The sequence below is a fragment of the Ceratosolen solmsi genome, unplaced genomic scaffold, assembly GCF_000503995.2.
Source record: "Ceratosolen solmsi marchali unplaced genomic scaffold, CerSol_1.0 scaffold6, whole genome shotgun sequence".
NCBI lineage: Eukaryota > Metazoa > Arthropoda > Insecta > Hymenoptera > Agaonidae > Ceratosolen > Ceratosolen solmsi.
Window position 1 is genome coordinate 7227578 of NW_011948414.1, and position 25028 is coordinate 7252605.

At 26.6% G+C, this 25028-nt stretch overlaps 1 protein-coding gene across 1 annotated transcript in view; it reads left to right on the forward strand.

Annotated features, from left to right (window-relative positions):
• eag (potassium voltage-gated channel protein ether a go-go) overlaps window positions 1-25028 on the forward strand; it is a 133190-nt gene that overhangs the window by 72475 nt on the left and 35687 nt on the right. Inside the window, 3 exon segments of the mRNA XM_011506777.1 lie at window positions 15602-15702; window positions 17447-17579; window positions 24976-25028. Coding sequence (XP_011505079.1) covers window positions 15602-15702; window positions 17447-17579; window positions 24976-25028 — 287 coding nt within the window.

A 25028-nucleotide genomic window follows, 5' to 3' on the forward strand; every position in this document is an offset into this window, starting at 1 on the left:
ATTTAAGTATATCATTTATATGCGTTTCATCTTGCTTGACCTTTAAAAATATTGACTAAAAGACAAGATGATTAAAAGTAAAAAGTTCAAAACTATTGCAATTTTATCGATATAAATGATAATTGTAATTTTTGTAATTATAAAATAATAATTAAAAAAATTACCAATTAAATATTTCCAAAATTTGTTTAAAATCATTAATTTCAAGAATTAATTTCTCTAGGTAGAATTTGCCGTTAAACTTTATCATCAAGCACGGCATTCGCTATTAACTAATAACAATATTTATCAGTAAATATAGAACAAAGAATGAAATACTATATTTCTATTGAATTTTTTTTTTTTTTTTTTTTTTTTTTTTGGCACTATCAAAGTTGAAAAATACATTTTCGCATCGAGAACGATCATAAGGAGCTTATCTTCAAATATCATCATTAACAGTTATTAAATAATAATTTATATTTAATTTTGATATTGATTGAAATAATTGCATTTAGAGCAACGAATGGTGATAATAATTTTACAACTTTTGAATATTCAAATTCGTTAAATAGAATATTAGCATTCATGTAGGAAAGAATTGAAGACACTGAACTTATAATTGTCATGGTTATACTGATTTATAAATAGGCAAGTATAATTATCTTATCAATACCCGTAGCCGATGTTTAGTGTACATTGATGTCAAGATACTTAACGGCTCTTTAGCCCATCCACCCAGAAAAGAAGAGCCATCTTCTGGCTTATCTTTAGCAATGAAATGCTTCGGAAGAAGAAGTCTGTCTGCAACACGATTCCTCGATTTGCATGTTTTTATTGCCTTCTCCTCTTCTTCGCGGTCATCTTCACGCTCTATCTTCTTGAGTGAGAAGGTGGAAGACAGCGCCAATCTCCTCTAGACATACATTGGCTCGTGACATTCAACGAGTTTCAACAAGTAAAGAGGAAAGCTTTCACGAGAATACTCAATCAAAAGTGCCTGCTTGTAACGAGAAACGGGGCAGATGAGAGATACGTGTTTGTTAAAGGAATAGAGTGAGACAGATAGATAGATAGATAGATAGATAGATAGAGAGAGAGAGAGAGAGAGAGAGAGAGAGAGAGAGAGAGAAATGATGGGACGGGCACCCGCGGGATATATCCAAGTCTAGAATATAAAAGCTGAGCTCCCTAGCTCCTTTTCCCTCATGACGTCTCTCCTAGTCTCGTAGCTCCGAGTTTTACCCTTTGCCGCTTGAGCTGTTATTACCGATTATCGACGGATCACCGAACGGCTTTCAATTACATTGTTTTTTTTTTTGTTTTTTTGTTTGTTGTTTTTGTTTTTATTAGTTTGCATATTGTGCTCTGTTATCATTCTCGGCTGTCTTTTCCGCCTGATAGGAGCATTGTAGTTGAAATACGATTTTGAGATCGAGGTAAGACAATTGTAAACGATATGAATATTTTTAACGGCTTCTTTGTGACCGTTAAATTCACCGAATGACATCATACGATATGATTTAAATTACATTTTCCAATATCGACAACGTAATGTGTCATATAATATTATATAAGCTGTATAACTTTTTTGTTTCTCAGAATCAAATAATTCTAAAATTTAAACTTTTGTGCTGATTATCCAATACTTTAAGAATAAAATTCATAGTATCGATAAATAATGTATGTTCGAAAAGTTTCTTTTTTTATTCTGGCTCGAACTGCCAAATGTTCAATAGTTCAGTTATTTGTCGCTCGCCTTAGTTAGTGAATTATATTCTATTAGGATGATGTGGTTGCTCCTTGGTGATGGTGACGATGTCGTTGGTGATGTTATGGCGATCAGCAATGGATTTTGTATATCCCCCCCCCCCTTCAGGGAATATAGCTTGTTGAGGTCTATGCTAACGTTGGAAAGGTTAGTAAGAAGAGTCGACCATGCTCGTAATAAATTGAGTATGAGAATGTGGTAGTGGTAGTTAGCAGTGACTAGCAGAAACGACTAGCACAGTCGACCATACTCATAAGGTGAGTATGGGAATGCATGTGACTTAGTTTGCACGTCGCCCCTTTTGGGTTTTCATTATTATGGGGACGGTATAGTCAATTCCAGTGTGAGTGAACGGTCGTGATGGCGTCATTCTAGAACAGATAATCGGCGCATTAATTGATTTGCGCGTATTCTCCTTTGCCGCGCACACACAACGCCGAATGTTGCCGAATGTACGCCAACGTGATTTGTGTGCCTCCGTGGAGAGTTTGTTGGTGTGCATGATCAATGATAAGAGGTATGAGACGCGAATGTCGAAGGATAATGGCCGGGTGAGGCCTGTGATTGAGGCTCTGTTGAGTCTTCCGCCAACTTTAATTATTCCTTGATTGTCGACATATGCGGTCAGTTGATTAAAACCATACGTTTTTGGTAATTGAGCCTTGGATAGTAGGACCATTAGTTCGTACGAAACGCCGTTTGGATCGCCTTTATCCAGTAGATTCTTGCCCTTTCGTAGGTGTCTGTGGTTATCCGGAAGGTGGGTGATATTTGTTGGTTATTCTTAAACGTTTCAAAGAAGATGTGGCAGAGGGCAGTCGTTCGCAGCAACCCTTTTAGTGTCGAATATCGGTGGATTATGTCCTATCGATATCGTGTCTTGGTAACTGTGGCTACTAACGTTGTACAAGGTCGTGCCTCTTATTGACATTGGCTGTCATTCGGCGTTGACTGACGGCAAACCACTTTTCAGGCGTTTTAATCCATGGTGATCCAGTCCACCACATCTCTTGAGAGGTGTCACTCTAGTCTTGGAACATACCAATGTAGTCATAGTGCTATTCGATTCGTGTATTGCTATGTATATGACTGCTGATATTGATAATTGAGATGCATCGGAAAAACCATGTAGCTGTAGGTGTGATGTGCCTGTGATATTAAGCCAACAGGGACAAACAGGGAGTGCAATGTTTTATCCCAGTGTAGTTTGGATAGCCATAGCTCCTGCATGAAGATTTTTGCCTTGATCTCCGACAGGTGAGGCAAAACCTAATGGGTCAAATAATTTTGCAACTTCAGACAAGATGAGCCGCTTAATGAAGTTAATATCTTGCTTCGGCATCTGTATTGTCGTGAACGTGAACGTATCTTGTTGAGGAGACAATCTTAAACAAAGAATTTTGGTAGAGCCATCGTCCAATGAAATTGAGGTGGTTGGATTCTGATCCGCATTGATTGAGGTGGTGACTTTGCTAGCGGGAAACCGCCCGCCATGCAGAGGACTCATAATTGTGTCTGTACTTTTAAAAATGTCATTAAGATATCTTTCATGAGCGATGGAAGGCAGAGCACAAGTGTATCTACTTCCCTCATCCTCTACTAATTGGAGCAATAATGTTTTGACTGACAGAAATGGGGTGACTGTTGTTGAGTGATAATGCACTTCTGCCTCTTGTTCGTCTGTCCACAGAATTCTCTGAAGATTCCAGTCATCTTTGTGAACCTTTATTTGTCTGTATCTTTTTTTAAATGTCGGTGGCAAACAGATATCGTTGTTTATCTTGGGATCCAAATTAAGACGCCTGATATGTCAGGGTTCAGGTTGGATCCAGTGTGCATAATGTCGTTGAGCGAGAGACCTGACGTTGACTTACTGGAGCAATTAAATCTTATTTATATGCCACTCTTAATTTGGTCGCAGTGTTGTCTGGTTTGAGCACAGATGGTTTAAGAACGTGATGTGGCAGATAGTATTAAGCTTGATGACTGGAGGCTTGTGGAGCCTTTATCATGTGATCAGGATCCTCATATTCCAACATGAACTGTTGATATTGTCGTTCATATCCCCTTTTCCTTGAGAATTTTTTTTTAATAGGCTTTGTAGGAAGCGACGCGCAGTATTGCAAGTGTTTTCAAGACAGTTAACGGGTGTAATTAGCGAAAGTCAAACTATATACCTCCCGATTGAATTACGTGAGTGAGTATTCTTGAAATGTTTCTCTCATTGCTGTTCCTCTGGTGTGTAATTGTTAGCGTCGCTTGAATGTACTTCCTCTTGAGCCCAAAATTTCGTCAGTAATTGTTGTTGCGTATTTTCGTTATCGTACTATTACACATGAAATACTGTAACCATTGAATTTCCCTTAGAGGTCACCGGTCCCAGCACAAGCCATCCAAAGATAGACAGTTTTGCCATTGGCATAGATGGAGAACAAGTGATGACGTGCGTCTAATTGATGATTACCCATCTTGATGATCTGCCCATACGTATCTGCCCCCAAGAATGATGTCTACTGCTCGAGGTATAAAATACTATGAATCGGCCAATGGTATGAACTGTATTTTCGACGATTGCACCATCATGTCATCTGGCTGATGGGCCTGAGCAACTGGCAACGAATAAATACAACAGCACAGACTCATCTTCTCATTGATGAATTTATATTTAAATAAGGTTTGACTGCTTCCACGGATGGTTGGTTGTCGTTAATTTCGAAGCTTTCGAATAAATTCTCCAATTCCAAACAATATAATTTTATGCAATTGCAAAACCAGATAAAATAAAAAAATATAAAAAATTCTTCTGCAAAATAATATTTCTGTAAAATAATATTTCATAAGTAGGTGTGGAGTAATCATTAAAATCTTCTACACGATTTTGTAAATAATTATTTTCTTATTGTCTTCATTATCACCAATGAAGTCACATCTTCATTTAGGTTATTATATTTATCAAATTTTGAATGAGAGGAGAAAAAAATTCGAAATTTAAAAGAAGAAAAAGAAGGATAATTATAATTGTTTTAACTTTATCGCTCGTGACATTTTGCTTCTCGTATTCAAAATCACGAGATTCGAATCCTCTGAAAATTATATGTGAATATTAACAAAGAAAATTTGATTACCATCTACTAGAATTTAAGCTTTATAAAATTTCAATGTAAATATTCCAAGGGACATCCAAGGGGCAAAAATATAAAAAGATTCACTTGTAAGTGGATGAAAGTCTTAAAAAACCTTAATGATACTTCAATCTAATGAAATAACACTCGTCTTGAATAATTAATTATTCATTTTAACATTCTTATCTTTAATAATCATTATAGATTGTAACATTCAAAGAAATACTCAGAAAAAAAATATAACATTATACAATTATATAATAATAATTTTGAAATTAATTCATCCGAGCAGACATTTTAATTTATATTTAATAACTATCGATATTCCATTACTCTTAGAGGTGAAAAGTTTATGCTCAATAATTGAACAATAAATTATAAAACTTTCATTATTATGCGATAACTTTAGCCTTACAAAGATACGTCGATGCAATCGAACTTTTATTAAAAAATGTTGCAATCCATTGACATCTATTAAATAATTAATTAATGGAATATAAAGGCTAAAATTCTTATCAGCTCTATTAAAATCATTGAAGGACAATTAGCAGACTAATAAAACTAATTTCAATATTAATTCAGCTTACTCTTATATTACAACCTTCAATACACATATACATAGTTTCACGCGAGCTTTAATGCCGTTTGAAAGCCCCAAGATAAAGTGCACTTGTTTACCTCCCAAGCGATGTTTACCCCCTCTACAACTCAAATCCTCGTGCAAGTAATCACCGTATCGCGATACCAATCAGTTAACCACTTTGTGTACATAGGTAATGAAGGTATGGAGAAAAAACGTTCAAATAACGCTTTGCGACATTCACCCCATCCTCGATCTCCTTCCATTATGTAATTTTTTCTTCCTTTTCTTTTTCGTTTTCTATTATTTGTATTGTTTTATTCATCACGTGTCCGAGAACTATGAAAATCTCTTTTTATGACATGTGAGTGATGCTCTGTCGTGCATTGCGTTTGTCGTGGCTTTGCGTGCATCACTATATCATTGTCGGTTTTATTCAATGCCACTTAATGACTCTCAATGTCGCTTAATACTTGAAAGAATGCGTTATTTAATTTACTGCATATCTGTATTTGATCTATAATTTTTATTATATTTCTATCGAAAGTAATTGTAATAACTTAGTAATTGTCTTCACGATATTTTATTCAATTATATGTTTTTTATTTTACATAACTATAATTCTTATTAAAATACCGTTATTTTTTTTTTTATTTTTTTTTTTTTTATTTTTTATTTTTAATAATATAATGCATTAATGAACAGAGGCAGTCAATAATTTGCAGTAAATAACTGCGATTCATATTTATATTATCATTACGATAAGAATATTGTATAACCCATACATATGAGTATTACGTAACTAAAAGACTTATTTGGCTTTAAAACTTTATGTAAATGTAAAAATTTTATATAAACTCAGAATTTAGTAACTTCTCCTATACTAAATATAATTTTTTAATGAGTTCGAAGCACATATTTAAAATTCGAGATATTAAAAAGAATTAAGTATTATGTTAAGAATTATGTGTTATAATGTATGAAATGACACACATAAAAATATAAATGTTTATTGTATATAATTTATAAAAACAAATTCATATAAATAATAAATTTTCACGTACTTATACAATAATATTAATGCAAGTGAATATTCTTTGCTATAAAATCTTTGATATAATTATTAATAATTTCTATAATTTCTATAATTTCTATAATTTCGATATGAAAATATTGCAGTATTTTTTATATATGTAAAAACCAATATTTTAAACATATTCTAAAATATTAACGAATTTTCTGAATCGGTGATAGAAATAACGAAGAACTAAATACGAAATCGTAGAAAGGAAAGTTCTTCGAAATAAGTAAAAGCAATATTAATTTGAACTGAGCAAAGAAGATATTATAAAAACAATAGTTATAGAGAATCTTTATTAGTTTATTAAGAAATAACTAACATAAGTAACGCATTTGAAAATTGTCCGCTTCGTTACAAAGTTTTAATTAGCACAAATATCAATAGTTGAAACTGACTTAACAAGAAAACATTAAATACGCGCTATGCACCACGTAAAAATTAAATAAACTATTATTATAACCATTTATTTATATTTATATTGATATTATTGTAGACCAAATATATTTTCTATTAAATGCAATATATATATATATATATATATATATATATATATATATATATATATTGTAATTAATGAATGCAGATCCAATTACATTTATAATGAATATTGATGGAAACAAAATTAAAAATTCCATATATCTACTATAATAATGGTCATACAGGGTACATAATTTTGTCAGTTTGATGAGGCAATGATGATTGGATTTTCCGTTAGTTAACGACGATTATATGACATATTATACCTTTGAAAACGAACATCTGAAGCTGATTTATTATTTGAAATATAGATGAATTCACATCATTAAATGTTTTTCATAACGATATACAGGCTCCTTTGATTGTATTAAATATAAGTCAGTTTTTATAATTTATAAGATATATAAATACCAAAAATCAATTAAAACTTACGTAAAAAAACTAACACTGGTAGATGACAATAAAAAATTGGCATAAATTATCATAAATTCATTTTAGGACAAAACTTGTTCTGTTACTTGATAGTCTATATTTATATTAAAATTATGATAAATATTAATAATATTAAAAATAAATAAGACAAGTGTTTTAAAACATATTTATGTATTGTTATTATATATATTTTTTTCATTGACAAATTATAACACGATAATCTGTATAAATAATCTAATATTTTGCTGTTTATTTTCAAGAAATAAATATAAATAATAACCAACAGAGGAATATTAATTATGACATTATGAAATATTAATTTGTAGTTATTCGGGTTAGAAAACTTTTAACTATAATTCTTAATTATGTATAAATAAACTAGTTTCACTCTTTCGAGATAATATTTAAATGAATAATAAATAAGGGAATGATAAAAATAATTTACCTAGTGTATATTGAATATTTTGTCTACATAATATCTACTTAATTTTTTCATTGTCTTTTGTTGAACTTTTTAAGTTATACCAACTTTAAACATTGTAATTTAGATTTAATTATAATATAAGTATACATATAATTATACACATGCATAACACACACACACACACACACACACACACACACACACACATATCTATTTATTTATGCACTTATTATAAATACATCCATCAAGTTAAAACTATTAATTTTACTTAATATAATGAATAATTTATGACATATGCTAAAATATTAATAAACTATTTACAGTTATGTGGTATGGAACAATTTATATTATTAATAAATATTTCTATAAATGATTTGAACAAGATATATATCGTAATTAAATCGCAAAAGATACAATGAAAATTTATTATTTATTTTCCATTTCATATTTTTCGTAGTCATTGTATAAAATGTCTAGTATATATCTTATTTTTATTGGTTAAATAATTTTAAAAGCAATATCAAAAAAAGGATTAAAATTAAAATTTATGCTTTTATATATTTCATTTTTATTATTAGTTTGAAGATTTGTCAGCTTTGCTTTCTTGATGTAATCACAACATTTTATTATGAATCTGAAGTCTATTACGTAACAGAATGCATTTTTTAATATTATTGACATGAAAATAATTATAGAATAATTTACACTGTTTTCCTTGTTACGTTACTATTAAAGATAAAAAACTAAATTTATTTAATTTAATTCACACTATTATTCAAATATAACGAATGTTTAACTTTGAATGTTACTCATCTAAATTGCGTCTGGCATTAACATCTTAGATTATTATAAATCTAGATTATTATTATATCTAGTTATTATTATAAATCTAGAAAATGATTTTCATACAATAGAATATATAATATAAAGTAGAGTATAAAATGAAATTTTATAAAATCTATCTCAAAATTCTGTAATATTTTAAAACAGAATAAAAATTCAATATTTATAATATATAACTATAATAAATTAGTGTCTTGATATTAAAAAGTCTTATTCCAATTTTTTTTTTTTTTTTTTTTTTTGGGAGAATTCATATAAATTGTAATTGATTAATGGACCGTAGATATCTACTGCAATGGAGGTATTCTGTTAAATTTGGAATTTACCAGTAATTACTGTCTAGAAAATGCGAAAGTCACTAGGGCGATGAATATTGTTAGGGATTAAATTAAATATATAAAAAATAAACCTGAATGTAACTGAATATCTTACAATTTTCAAATTTCAACGTTACAAAATAAAATGTAGACCAGATTTATTTTTTATTTCATTATATTTAATAGTTTTTATATAGACCTTTCAACAATCAAATTATTTAAATTAAATCTTAGTAAGACCTAAGAAAAGGACAGTAATATGACAATTTGCATATTTATTGAAAGTAAGTATGCATAAACGATTTGCAATTAATTTTTATTGAATTAAATTATATTTTTACGAATTGAAATAATTGTAAAATTATTCAAAACAAATTATATGTTTCAAGTGTGACTTAAATTTATTTATACTTTAAAGATTTATAAATATATCCTTGAAGCAAACAACAGAGATATCAATAGATGAAAACAAATTACATAAATTGAGAATCGAAAAAAATCATTGTTTCCTTGAAACATTCATGGTTTGGAATATTTTTGTATTCGATTGATTTGTAAATTAATTAATTGACTGACATTTGCATGAAAATGTCCTTTATCAGTTGGAAGATAAAATATAAATCAGGCGAGCAGAATAATTTAAGGGTACTGTGGTCACTATTGTCACTATTGTCATTGGTACATATTGTCACTATTTTATATATTTTACGAAAATTTAATTAAGCCTACCGGGACGTGAAAACGCAAACTTAATGTTAATTCTTAATGTTTATCTAACGTTTAATGACGTCATAAGAGTTATTATGAATTCTAGAATAGCATGTGAAAAGAAAAATGAGGAAATGTGGGCCATATCCGTTAGATAATTGTATTATTTTATTTTGAAACAGTAAACGAGAGATAATACTTAAAAGCACCATTGCTGTAGCATATCGAAGAGATATCAAGCAATTTTTTATTTCTCCTGCCTTCTATTTTGTCTTTATTTTTTGCTCGTCTTCCGCTCATTCTATCATCAATCTTTTCTATTTTTATTTTGGTTTTACGTTATTTTTGAGTCCCATACAATTTTCAACAACATTTTTCATTAAGAACATTGATTTTTCAAAGTACTCTTACTGTCCAAACAAGTTACGGTTGAATTTGTTACAACATGAAAAGGAATTTTATGTAAGTCAGCATATAATGTACTTTTCCTTTGTTTCACACGAAATTTCTATAAATTAAAATTTACATGAAATATTCATTGAATTTTGCAGTGCCAATGTATAATATTTTCATAAGAATGCTTAATTCAGTAGTTCGTAAATATCTTAATTTCAATTAATTCTAAACATTCTTTAATTTACAAGGCTAATTAAATTTCTGGATATTTACCAGCACGTAGGGATATAAGATTTTCTCTTTAAATTAACAGAATTTGAAAATTATAGTAGCTATTTACAATTTTTTTTTTTTTTTTTTTTTTTTCATTCGAAATTCAAATACAATATTGACCAAGTAAAACAATAAATAAACATATAAATTAAAATAACTTCAAAATAATAAAGAAGATTCATTTCATCCAAATGTATTTTTCTTTTATAAAACATATAATGAAAGAATAATATAAAAATACAGCCACTGTTTATATCAAGTCTATAAATAAAAAAACAAAAATAAAAGGTAAAATAGGACAGTGGAAGACTAATAAAATAGTGAGAAGAAAAAAACAGCGGCTATGTAATTTATTTTTCATAGAAATTTCAAGTATTTTAAAGTAGATGGTTGATAGGCACTCAAGGCATAAAATAATATTCATATGTACGTTGAAATAAAATTTTATCGAATGTCTTTATTTGGAGGATAGAAAGTTGAATTTGTACAGTAGCATACGTATGCAATTGTTTTCAGCTGCAATCAATAATTGAAATGGACATGTCTTAGATTCGCTCTATTTCGCAAGTATTTCCATCGAAATATTGATTAAGTTTGGAGTACAACGAGAAAACAAGCATCGCTAGTCCCAGTATATTATGAAATTTCTGAGCAATATGACACGAAGTCGAGCGAAAATATATAAAATATTGTCGTGAATCGAAATATTTATAAAATGTAGAAACTTGATTGATTACGACTTATTTTTATCATTTTCCTTTTTAGCTTTATGTGCAAACTGATGATAGCCTAAAGAATACAACCGGGCATTATCTGTCAATTTATCATCGTGCTAAACACAGTTAAACTTCGGTGTAAAAGAAAATCAAGTAATGGCAACATATTGTATTGAAATGAAATACTTTCTTTCGCAGCTCAAAACATTCTCTTTTCATTCTCTTTGCTTCAGTGCTAATTCTGTGTGCTAATAATTTTTGCATTATTAATACGTATCAAGTTATCAAGTTGGCAAATCTTTGGAACAAAATCTACCAAATTTCAAAGTTGTATCAAATTGTATCGCATTGACTATATATTATAAACTATATTTTTATCTCACGTACAATATAAATTTAAAGATTTACAGTACATGTTCGTATATAAGCACAAATAAAAATGCAATTCAAGAAATTTTTCATATTCTAGTCTTTAACGGAGTAATAATTCAGAATTAAAAATATCCATGAAAGAAGGAAGAGATTAGAAAATTCGTTGGAAGTAACTACTGATTAGATTAGATTGAATTGCGAGTCTTTCGATATTCCTTGTAGCTTGTAAGCCAAGGTTGGCCTACCACGTTCTTACCAATATTTTCAGAATAGAACGTGCATATATTTATTGAATATTCTCATCCCGATTGTCATTTATACTTCCATCTTTTCCATAATAATATAGATGCCATATTTGAATACTATTAAGCGGCCATCTTTAATAAAGCTCCTCCATCGAAATTATCCTTCGTCCCATTTATATTATTTATATTTAACATAGCGAAATTTATTTATTAAATTTAGATATAAATACTTTTATTGTTTTTAAATATCACCTAATTCGTATTATTAATTTATTTTATTTATTCGATTTCTTTTAATTCAATTAATACTATCCAAATCTATTTTAATTAATGATTCTTTGCATAAAATGATTTATATTTACAAACGAAAAACATAATATTGTAGGATAAAATACAATTTTAACATTTTGTTATTACCATTTATTCACATAAAAAAAATATTCTTATTTATTAACAATTGATTTTGTATTTATAGATAGTTACGTGAACAATTTTCCATTTAGTTGTTTCATAGGATAGTTAGGTTATTTAGAAGGTTATCTGTATTATATTACTTATAAAAATGTGTGAAGCACATTTACAACAATGATTTTTATTAATTATCTATTAATATAATAAAGTAGATAATTCCTATAATATATTTTTTTCAATCTTGCCCATTTATCTTAAAAAGCAAAAAATTTTTTGAATATTTTGAAAACAATTAAAGGATACTAAGAAAAAGTTTAACAACTATGTTCGACTTGTTAAACTCATTAATCTTTGTATTTCGCTTTTGGTTGCTTTGCTTATTCTTTCAAGCTTAAAACATTCAATGTTCGTCTTCTCTCATTTTCAGATTTTCGATGATTATGTTGTATCATATCGGCTTCCGGAATAATAAAAATCTTTTTATTTTTTCTATGTGCTATGTGTTTAATTTATATTTTAATTAATGAAAGTAAAATTAAGTAATTTTTGAGGCTTTATGAAAATGGAGAAACAGTTTGTTATATGAAAAATACAGAGAAATGTAGAAGAAATTTCCTTTGTCGTTAATAACATATAATTAATTATTAATAAAACGAAATCCAAACATTATCTATCATGTTCAATGATTATTTTGAAAAATAATTTCCTGAATTATGATAGCATGGAAAATAAAAAAAAATCTATAATATTGCAGAACGATGGGCAAATATTATTATATATGTTTAATTTTTATTAAAATCTTGTAACAATAATCGATATATAGGACTAGAAAAAATACAGTCACAATTTAATTAATCGCATAATTTTTATAAATTTAAATACAAGAATTTATGTGATAAAAATTATAATTATTGTGGAATTCGATTGTATAACGTAATTTTTTGTCGTTGGTCAATATCGTGAATTTGAGTGTAAATTTAAACTCGATAGTTTAACAATGGGACAAAATTCAAACGTTGCACTATTTTATAAAATTATTAATTTATTTTATCGTTATTATCGATTCTTCTATTGTCTTATGTTAGAAGATTAACTATATACATTTATTATATATTTTTTTTTTATATTTTTACTTTGCATTACAGCTATAATTTGTGATATCTTGAATAATAATTTAATTTAAGATTCAATTCGTATACACACGTATAAGAGCAATAAATGTTAATCAATAAATCATAAATTAGCTTATCGAAAAAAGTATAAAGAATATTTTTACTTAATTGACTATATAAATAAAAGGATAGCTAACGGCTTTTATCGATAAATTTTCATAAATTAAATGGTAATGTAAATACCATACGTTTCTTTATAATATCGTCATTCATTACAATAATTAAAAATATATAAATTTATCAGCATAACACAATTATTAGCCATTTATTTATTAAAATACCTTTTCACTTACAAATTTCACTTATAAAACCTATAATTTACCGAAGTGTGAAAATAACAGTCTAAGAAATAGAATAATTATTAATGAATAGTAAGTTATTTTTTAGACATTCATAAAGCAACCAATTCATGATGAAAATTTTGAATTAACAATCTTACTTTATAATCATTATATAATCATAATAATTATATCGTGTGGTTATAAAGGATCAGTTGAGATAATCTGTTGATTGTCATAGGCTTTAGTTGTTTCTATTATTTCAAAATTTTTTTTTATTCACTTTTACGTTTAGAGATGTCCATAGTCGATTAATGATAAAAATTAATCTAAATAAAAATGATTGAAATTTAAATAATTTTGAATATTAATAACCATATATTTTCATTCTTCTCAAAATTTTAAAGTTTCAACTGCAAGATAGTTCAATTATTAGGGAATCCTACTATTATTTAAATATATTTAATATAATTATAATAAATTTTTTTTAAAAACATTTTCTAAAATAATTATTAAAAATACTTCTTAAACTTTATAACGCTTTATTGTTTCTTTCTATTAAAATCTGAATATAATATATGATAGATACTATTAAAATAATATATCTTTTTGGGAAAATGCCATAGTGACGTATGGGAATTAAAATTAGCTTGAACATAATGAATTAAAATTTATGTATTATAATGAGAATGATAGGTTAAATAATTTTTTTTATTTAATCAGAATGATTCAAATTTTTTTATTGCATTTATTTGTTTTACTACTATGGGTTTTTTAATTTCTTGGAATATATATTTTAATTAATTATATATTAATTATCATTTTATCTGTTAAATAAAATATGCGGCTTTGCCGTCATGAATTGACAATTGCACTTTTCCAAATACTCTGCAACTAAAACAATAGTAATACTCATTCTGACATATAATTGCGCTAAATTATTATAAATTTCTTAATTTACAATAATACAAGATTAAGTTATATGATAGATTTTTAATTTTTAAGCTAAAGTATGTTGAATTTCGGATACTTTTTAAAAGTAATCTATCGTGTAAATTATTATATATAAATTTACTACAGATACATAATTTTGCTTATTTTTTGTATAATGAATAAATGCATGATAATGAGTAAATTTTGAAATACTTTTCATTGAGAATAGCTATTGTTTCAATATTTGACTGATATGTTTTGTATATAATTTCCAAAAAATATTTTATATAATTATAGATAGAGACTTGCTTTCACATAAATAATATAATATATTTATAAAATTTACTGTATCAATGCTGAAGTAATAATTACTAGAAATTTTTTTAACATTTACGTACTAGTTAATGAGGAGAACACGGCAGCTGTCAATAAAATTGTCTTATCGATAATGTCAAACTTTCTAGAACTCTATAGACTAGTAATTAATTTAAATGTAACAGAGAGAAATCAATTATTTAACAGTAATTTGTTACTAAACTTGTTAAATTTTTTCATTATAAATTTCTTGAATAGAACTTCTATGTGGCATACTTGAAAAACAAAATAATTTCTTTTAAAACTAAAACTTCATAGGCAATGAACATTCCTGCAAATTAATTGAAACTATTTTTGGTATAGAAAATAACATATAAATTTAACACAATAGTCTATAATAGAGCTAAGTAAGGAAAAATATTTATATTATTAATATATATTTATATCAATATATATTTATATAATATATAGTAATATTATATATTATTTATATGTTGATTATAAACTTTCAGTTTCTTATCAGTTTTCATCGCTAATGTTTAAACATAAATTATCTATTTATTTATGCTCGATCGTAAAAGAAAAAGTGATTTTCTTATCCGAAAAGTAAAATATTGTGAAAATATAAGAAATGCCCATTGTTTGCAAAAGTACTTTCCTTACAGTGATTTATGAAATTTAGGCAGAAGGGAGAAAGAAATCTTGCACAATGAACTAATGCATAAATCTTATGTTATTTGCGTTTGTATGTTTCAGCCGACAGCAGTTTTCTATTGGCAAATGCGCAGATCGTCGATTTCCCAATAGTCTATTGCAACGAAAGTTTCTGCAAAATCTCTGGATACAACCGCGCAGAGGTTAGATATATTTCTCTACGTTCTTTTTATTTTTTTTCTTTTAGATATTTAGGTCGAATTTTGTTATTGAAGTTCTTAGTTAATTCAATGATTAAGATGCAAAGGACAAAGCTATCATTGCTTCATGCCAATATTTTTAGGATATAAAAAAAAGCATTGAATACATTATAATCTATGAACTAAATTTCCCATTATTTTTATTCATTCATTAGTTAACTTTTATATGATCTATTATGAGAACTGTTAGAAACCTATTGATCTTTACGAAAAAATATTTAACATGCGCATGTAATATTGACTTTTATTTATTGAAAAATGTTGTGAAATTTACTGTATTATATTTCAAAACACTAAATAAACTCAAATATCATTAAAATATATAAGTAAGTAAACAGTAGTAAGAAACACAAAGTATTGAGAGAATGCAATCGATTATTTTATTTTTTTATTTTATTTTGCTGTGCTATATTGCAAAAAGTATATTTTATGTGACTCGTAAAAGAATTAACAATTTTCCAACACTGTACGTATTTTTGTTTTTCGTAAAATTTTAATTCACAATACGATGTAAATTTTATATAAATTTTATGCTCAATTAATAAATTAAATGAAATATAAATACTCTTTACTAAAATTTGGATATCATATTTTAAATAAAAGAAAATCGAATGAAAAGAACGCCTCTTCTCTAGGATATCAAATTTATGAATTAACATAAAACAGTATTTCACCAAGGATAACAAGGATTACATTTACATTAACAAGGAATATTTCAGAGAACAGCAGTAATTATTTTTAAAGATAGGCAAAAGCGAGGAATACAGAAATTCGGATTACCGATGCAAACACTTGAATCGCAAATGAATACTCAAATTTATTTACAATTTTATATTTCTATAATCATTAAGCTCTGAAAATAATATTCGTCATTAAATCGTTGATTTTTAATATATCGACTTTCATATTTATCAGCATATACATTATAAATATGGTGGCTATTGCGAATTGTGAATAATCTTATTATTGCGGCAATCATATCTCTTATTGCTACTTTTTCACATAGGAGTTTGCCAAAATTCAGTTGAGAAAAGCTGCAAGTGATTTACTCGTATATTAACTCACCAGCCATTGCCAATATCCGCGAAAACAATTAATTTACATGGTTTTGGCTTGATCGCGCGCAGCTGCATCTCTAATACCCTTAGTTATTTAGACCCGGTTGGATTGTATATATCCAGGAGTTGGTAGAAAAGTTATACGAGAAGTTTTAAGTTAATTGTCTCTATGCTATTAATCTCATCGTGAAAAGATCATTAAAACATTAATCTCGAGTTTTTACGATATCTCACAAATGACTGTCTTTAGCTATTCGCAGAATGATTAAAAATACTCACTTATTACCTACGTGATTACATGAAATTACATATAATTTTTATGATCCAACTAATCGTAATATATTGTTGTTGCAAAATTTCTCAATAGACGTGTATTATGAAATCCTTTTTTTTTTTTTTTTTTTTTTTTTTTAGCGAATAAACACCTATAGCAATTTTACAATAATTTCTAAAAGTCTTTGTTTTTTTTATTTGATAAGCAATAGGACGTTTAACACTCTAAATGCATAAAAATGCATATTCATTAAGTGAGTTATTATCAGCTCGAGGCTGTGACAGAATACTATTAAATCTTAAAAAGTAATTGTAAAATAAGAATGAAAATGTAATAAAGTAGTTTTTGTATACAGGTAATGCAAAAGTCATGTCGCTGCAGCTTCATGTACGGCGAGCTCACAGACAAAGAAACCATTGCGAGGATCGAGGAATGCCTCGAGGGACAAATTTGCGATCAATTCGAGATTTTGCTTTACAAAAAGAACAGTGAGTATTTGTTCATGATGCGAAATAAAATGAAAGTGTAATAAACACAATATAAATTGCCGATCCTTTTTCATTTTATCTATCATAAGAAGAGAGCGAAGGGACCGTACTTAAAGAATAGAATCTTACTTATAATTACTATTAATTTTATAATTATTCAGTCCTCGTCATACATATTTATTCCTTATATTACAATATATTTATACTGAAATAATTTAAAGGTAAACTGAATTTTTAATAATAAATTGAATGATAGTCTATTAAATGTAACTTAAATGTAACTTATATGTAAACATTTGTCTATATTATTTTCAGTAAAAAAAAAAAAATAAATAATAATAAATAAATAATTCTCATGCAGATAATTTACGAATACTATATTTATATTGTACGTGCTAATATTTACGGATATTATCTTGCTGAAAGCATTTGATATAAAAGAATTATACTCTTAAAGATATGATAATATACGAATATGCAATATATAATACTGAAATTGAATTAATATAAATTTACATTTACCAATAAATTCTTTTCAATTAAAAATTATTAATTATGAATGCTGTGCTCGCTTAATTGAATATTTCAATAAGAATGAAAAATAGTTTAAGGTAACTTCGAAACCTTATAAGTACAACAAAGAAATCTAAATAATTTTCTTCTATTTTCATTTGCTTTTAGTAATTTCGGAAGCTTCACTCTCTTCTCTACAAACATAATAATAACGAAGATAATTACCAATATATAATCACACAGAATTACAACTTACACAGCCAATTGAAATATATTTTGTTAAAGAATAATTTACTTAGGTACACGTTCAAATGATATCGAATCGCGTTCGGTCAAATGCACCAAAATCTATCCGAGAACAGTGCAATTAAGTATACAAATGTATAATAGAATAGATATTTACGTATATATCTTCATGTGAATTTTCGTTTTCAATGCAATGCATGTTTCCTTCCTCCTCCCCCCCCCCCCCCCCCCCCGTTTATTAATGTCAAATATATTAATGCAAAAGGTTTTTGTTTTTTCATTTTTATCACAAATTAAATACAAATTTGCAAATTAAATCGTTCAAAAATATACAGGGAATCTGTTTGTGTAAAAAATGTGATAGTTCAGTGAACCATGCACATTTGTACATATTTTTGCAATTGTTTTTAGAAATACATCGACAGAAGTGTCTTAAGAGAAAAACTTATGCGTATATTATTTCCCCTTTAGCAACTCTTTGAGGTTAATTATGCATTATAGATAAGAGTAAATATTGGGAATGTTTCATCAATATCGGTTTCATCAATACATTATATAATAAACGCATAACCTTTTTTCTTCCAGAAACTCAATAGAGAGGAAGAATAATAAAAAAATCATTTTCTTTAAAGGTACCCCACGAGGTAATGTGAAAATCGTGAGAGAAAATCCTGTCTGTAAGTCACCTCAAACTCGCACTGCACTTAGGGTTGCCACCGTATTTACCTACTTGAAATCGTACAAAAATTTTTACATTGACATTAAAGAAATCTACGTTTATAAATTAATAATGTAAATATGGTCAATGAGAAGTTGGACGAGCGAAGTAGCTACTTCAGCTGAGTAAAATAATAATCGATTTCGATTTTAACAGTGGGTAAGACGAACAAAGTATAGAGTGTAACAAATGTCATAAACATTAATAACAATGTAAAACAAAATGTTAATGCATCTTAATGCATTGGTGGCAGCCCTACTTGCCCCTAAGCGAAGTAAGAGGAGTATAATAAATATTAAATACAAAGACAAAGTATAGTATCGATACAATCGTATCGACCATTCTTCCTGAGCAACTATTCCATTTTGATCCTATATATCACGTACATTCTATCACCATATTTTTAAAAATTGTATTTCTTATTCTCTGCTTTTTTTCCAAATTCTACCGTAATATATATACAAGCTATTTCATATAAAATATTTTAATTCAATTACAATGAATTTTAAGTAAACAATGTCAATTTGAAACATATCTGACGTGAGGCTTTAAGTTAAATCAACAAATTGTTCACATATAAATAAAAAGATTATACCTACAATACTTTTTTCAAAGTTTTTAATTAAAAGGGTTGAAACAATCTAAATAAGAAAGAAATATGAATTGCTGGAAAGGCTTTTAATACTTATTAAATATTAAAAGTATAAAGATGAATTATGGAAGTACATATAATCAATGTGATTAATCTTACTATGCCGTTCAAATAAATTTTGACTTTATTTTCGGGACAATATGACATTTATAAAGATATGAAAATTTTCACTTTTAAAATGTTTTTTTTTTTTCAGTTCTTTAAAGCTTAATACATTCAATCAAAATGATCCTAATAATGCATAAATTTTAAAACTAATATAATGCTTCATTAAAATTTTTGCTGTAAAAATTGCTTCTTCTTTAACAATAAACAATGTAAAAATTAAAAAATCTTCAACATATCATTTATCTTCATCGAATAAATAATTTCTCATTTAAATGTTACTTACTGTTTAAATTAAATAAAACATAATATTTAATAGAAACATTGTATATTTTTTAAATCTAAATAAACTTCACATTATATTTAATACGTACAATTTATCTTAAAACTAAAAAAATCTTCTAAAACCAAATATATTTTAAAATACATGAAGTACAATGTAAAAGTAATTATATGTATTTGCAGACTGGGCTGAATTAGGCTACGCCCAGTTTTTTTGTTAAATTCTTACGAAGTGAAAGAGATAGACAATTACACAGTAATAAAAATTTTTTTTAAGTAATCTGATACACTCTTTGTATTACAATAATTTTTAAATATTTTTAAAAAATTTAAATGGTTAATTTTTAATAAAATGTCGCCTGTCATTACAATCAATGTAATATTAAATGTCTAAATAGTAAATTTTAACGAAATGAAACTATATAATAAAAATTGTTATTTCTATTCGTTTCCATTTAGCTTATTCTTATTTTATATTTAATCTTTTTTATATTAATCGAAAATTTATTAATTCATTTTGACTCCTCATTTTTCGCTTGTACCAATTAATAGCAACTTTATGCATTTATTGCACAAATACGCAATAGTCATACAAATGAAGAGTAATTGTAATTATAAAAAAAATTAAAATATCATCGTCACTCGGCATGTAGCTCCCAATGCCTTTAATTTTTGTTCTAAAGCAAACGGAAGGATACCCAATCGTTTCACGTTTAAACTTTAAACTAAACTTTATAAAAAAAAAAAACATGCAAATGCATACATAAAACATTACTTACAATGGATTTGTTACTAATTTTCTAAATTATTCTTATTCAGTAAAAATAATAAGTCGAACAAATATAGAATTTTGCTATTGGATCTGGTCAGTAGTAAAATTATTAAAACAAACATAACATAAATAACATAAATAACATAAATCAAGGTAAATACTTGCAATATCATATGTCCAGTAATATCGTATTTAGTAAATTTTAATATGTAATAGCATGAAAAATAGAATAATAAAACAAAATACTAATTAAATAATTTTCTTTCACATTCTGCAATAGTAATAGATCGATAAAAATACCATATATATATATATATATATATATATATATATATATATATATACAAAATACAAGATGAACAGAATAAAATAAAAAATCTGATTCATTAAATGGGATTAAAAGTAAATATTGACAAATGACAATAAATTTGACAAAGTATAAAATACTTTTAACTAAACATTTGTTCTTATATACAATTACGTTGAATTGGAATACCAAGTAAATATTTTAATATTAGTAAAATAACTAATTTTAACTAACTTTGAATTTAATAATTTTAAATAAATACTAATGCAATGTGATAAAACTGAATATTATTAACGACAAGAAATAAAAAATAATTAAACGTATAATGATAAATTCAACACAAAATTTTTTAATTCATGAATAATGTTTCTTATACGGATGAATTATACTAATAAAATAAATGCATAAAATAGATATTTATGGAATGTTATATAATAAATATATAAAAAATTTATTATAAATTATAAATAATACTAGATATCTAAAATAAAAATTGATTCCTTTATTGTATTATCATATAATTTCATTATTGATTCTAATCTCTGATACTAATAATTTTTAATATATTTAATGTGATACTATTGAAAATGAAGTTAAAAGCTTTCATGTGAAAATTTACATTCTAGCATTTGTATTCGAGTAAGATGTATATTAATTTAGTAATATTATTATCGCGATTATCAATGCAGGTTCAATCACAAAATTCAATATTTTGAACAAGCCACTACGCGTATTGATATAAAATATAATCTGAAACTCATTCTTTATCATTCATTAATTAACGTATATTTTCCTTGATAAAATAGAAAATCTATTTGCCTGCAATGGAAAATAAAAAATTTAATCCCTATACAAATTGCATGCATATTAAGAGCTTTATATTTCCCTCTTATTTAAAAAATAGAAAAAAGAAAGGAAAAAAGTAATTGTCTTACGTGAGAAAAATAATTATAATGCAATATTCAATAAAATAATGTAGATCAAGTAAGTTTTTATTTTCTATTAAAGATCAAGACATAATATTAAATCAAAGTCCTGAAAATTTTTTCTCAAATAAATTATAAACTATATATACCATTATTTTCTTCGTCCATTACATTTTCCAGCTTCATATATAGATGCAGTTTATTTCCTTAGATCTTCTCAATTGTTATTATTATTATTACTATCTTTAGATATTTGCTCCTTTCAGCATTTTCTCACACTATGAGTATATATATTATTATATATTAGTTACGATAGGGTCTGTAATTTTATGATAACTTTGTAATATTAATCACGACTGTGGTAAGTTAAAAACATCCTATTCCAAAAAGAACAAAATAAGTAAGGATAATATTTACTCTCAATTTACTATCTTCTATATAAAATATATTCTACTTTGATCACAGATTTTTAATTTGTAACATTATAAAATCTATGTAGCATAATTATAATTTAATTGATTAATATCCATTGATTCATTGTGTTTGAATAAAATAGTTATGCTACAGTTGTCTTTCGTTCGAACATTGTTAAACATTTTTAAAAATCTGTTAAAATTATCAATACTATTGAATATTCGCATATATAAATACATTACTTTTAATTTCAAAAAGTTAATTAATAATTTATTCTTATATCTAATATTTTGTTCTTTCTCGCAACTTATTATTTTACTTATGTATAACTTAAAATTTCAATTCATTAAAAGTAATAAGCTTTTATAAATATTAAAAATGTCTTTGACATTTAACTTACCACAACCTGAAAAATTATAAACTTTTTATTATTTACGACTGTATTTGCCCCATAGTTAGTAATAGATGAGATCAAAATGCGAAAACAAATAAGTTAATCGTCGTATTTTGACAACTTTGTATACAATATTAAATAAATATGTATATATTTATGCTCGATTTTAATTAAGCACGTATTTGTTCTTTTCTTTTCTTGCATTTTGCTTCAATTTTTTAAAAATCATATGTATATATCGATATATATATATATATATATATATATATATAAATATATATATTATATGCACATTATATTTTATAAATCTAATGTAAATACATTAAATAATACAGTATGTTAATTTGTATTTATTGTTCGATTAATCATTCATTATTGCACACGGAGAGCCTTAGTTTAAACAATAAGCTATAATTTCAGTTTTAAACGCGGTTGTAAATATTCAAATTAAAAAAATTTCTTATACATTCATTAGCTAAATTATATCTACCACATTTTTCTATTTATTGCATACCGTATTGCCATGAAATTATAGTCAACTGGTCTTAACGCAATTTGTTTTATTTCATATTATTCAAATATTGAGAAAAATTGTTTATTACATGTATATATGTTATACATGTATACATATCTTATTTTATTGATTATTAGAGAAAGTATTAAAATTTACACATAAATGAAGTACTAATGAAGAAAAAAAAAACTTAATAGAACTAATAAAGAACTAAAGAAAAAATTAACATTTCTATTGTATTAATAAAATATATGTAGTCTGTATAAATAAAATCTTTTAATAATGCTCAGATTGTAACATGTATGGAAAATTACTAGATTTTAATTCCAACAAAAGCCATTTTCCACGGTATTAATATAATATTTATGTATAAGAAGAGTACAAAACAAGCATAGTGGAATAACGGCGAATAATAATACATAATGGATTTTCAATACCTTAACATTCCGCATTTTCTTAAATGTTTTCACTACGCAATTATACTTTAATAGAATAGACTTTTATATAATTAAATATAACTTAAATGTATATACAATTCATTGGTCAATATTATCGAGTTTATTAACTAATAATAATAATAATCTTAAAGGAATTCTGATTAAAAATATAATAACACTAGATTTTTTTTTTATAAATATAAAAATATTGAAATCTTGATAAAATCGTTTTATCGAATGTTTTGTAATTTTGATCAAATCCTTGTAAATCAGGAGATACCGTTCAGTCTACTCTAAGTATTATTATTGTTGTTATTATTGTTATTGTTTTTTTTTTTTTTTTAAATACTTTTATTATTGTTGTTATTGTTATTATTGTTATTATTATTGTTGTTATTGATATTATTATTAATACTGTAACTATGTATGAGTTATAATTTAGAACATTCGGAGTACTCTGTATAAGCTAAAGGGAATGAATGTGAAAAGTGACTCAAAGTTATATTGAACAAATGCGCGATGAAACGTTAATATTGCTTTTCCTTATTTCATAATAAACTATCATTAGACTATTCGTAAATTTTATTCCAATTTTATCGTTACACACTGCTGACAAATTACTTCAAATACATTATTGCACTCAATTATTCCATCAATTGTGCGAATTGTGCGAAAGTGCACCTTATGCGAATGCGCATAATCGTAAATACAATTTATTTTGTTCGTAATGAAATATAGCTTTCTAGAAGTATATGCGATAACGCGAAATGGCCTTAAGAGTTTTTACATACATGGAGAAAGTAAGAAATTGCCATTGCAGGTGAATTTTGGTACGGCATTGTAGAGTAGCACGGACACTATCATCATCCAGTACCCTCGGTAATCAGAATGTTCTTCTCGGTTATGGAAAAAATAAGTAACGGGGCTCGGAGTACGGGAAATCTCCAATGGGTCCGACGACGGTAAATAAAACTAAAAGTTCCCGTTAAGACCAGTCGAACAAGCTCTAGTCGGACTCCGTGTGCCACTTGCCCATCGTCGTTTAACGGTCACTGATCAAAACCCATGCTTGCCAATTTCTCGTTGCCCGTCGTATCCCGTCGTTGTGGCCAACAGAGACGCCGCTATGGCTGCTACTGCAGATCGCGCCCATCAAGAACGAGCGGGAC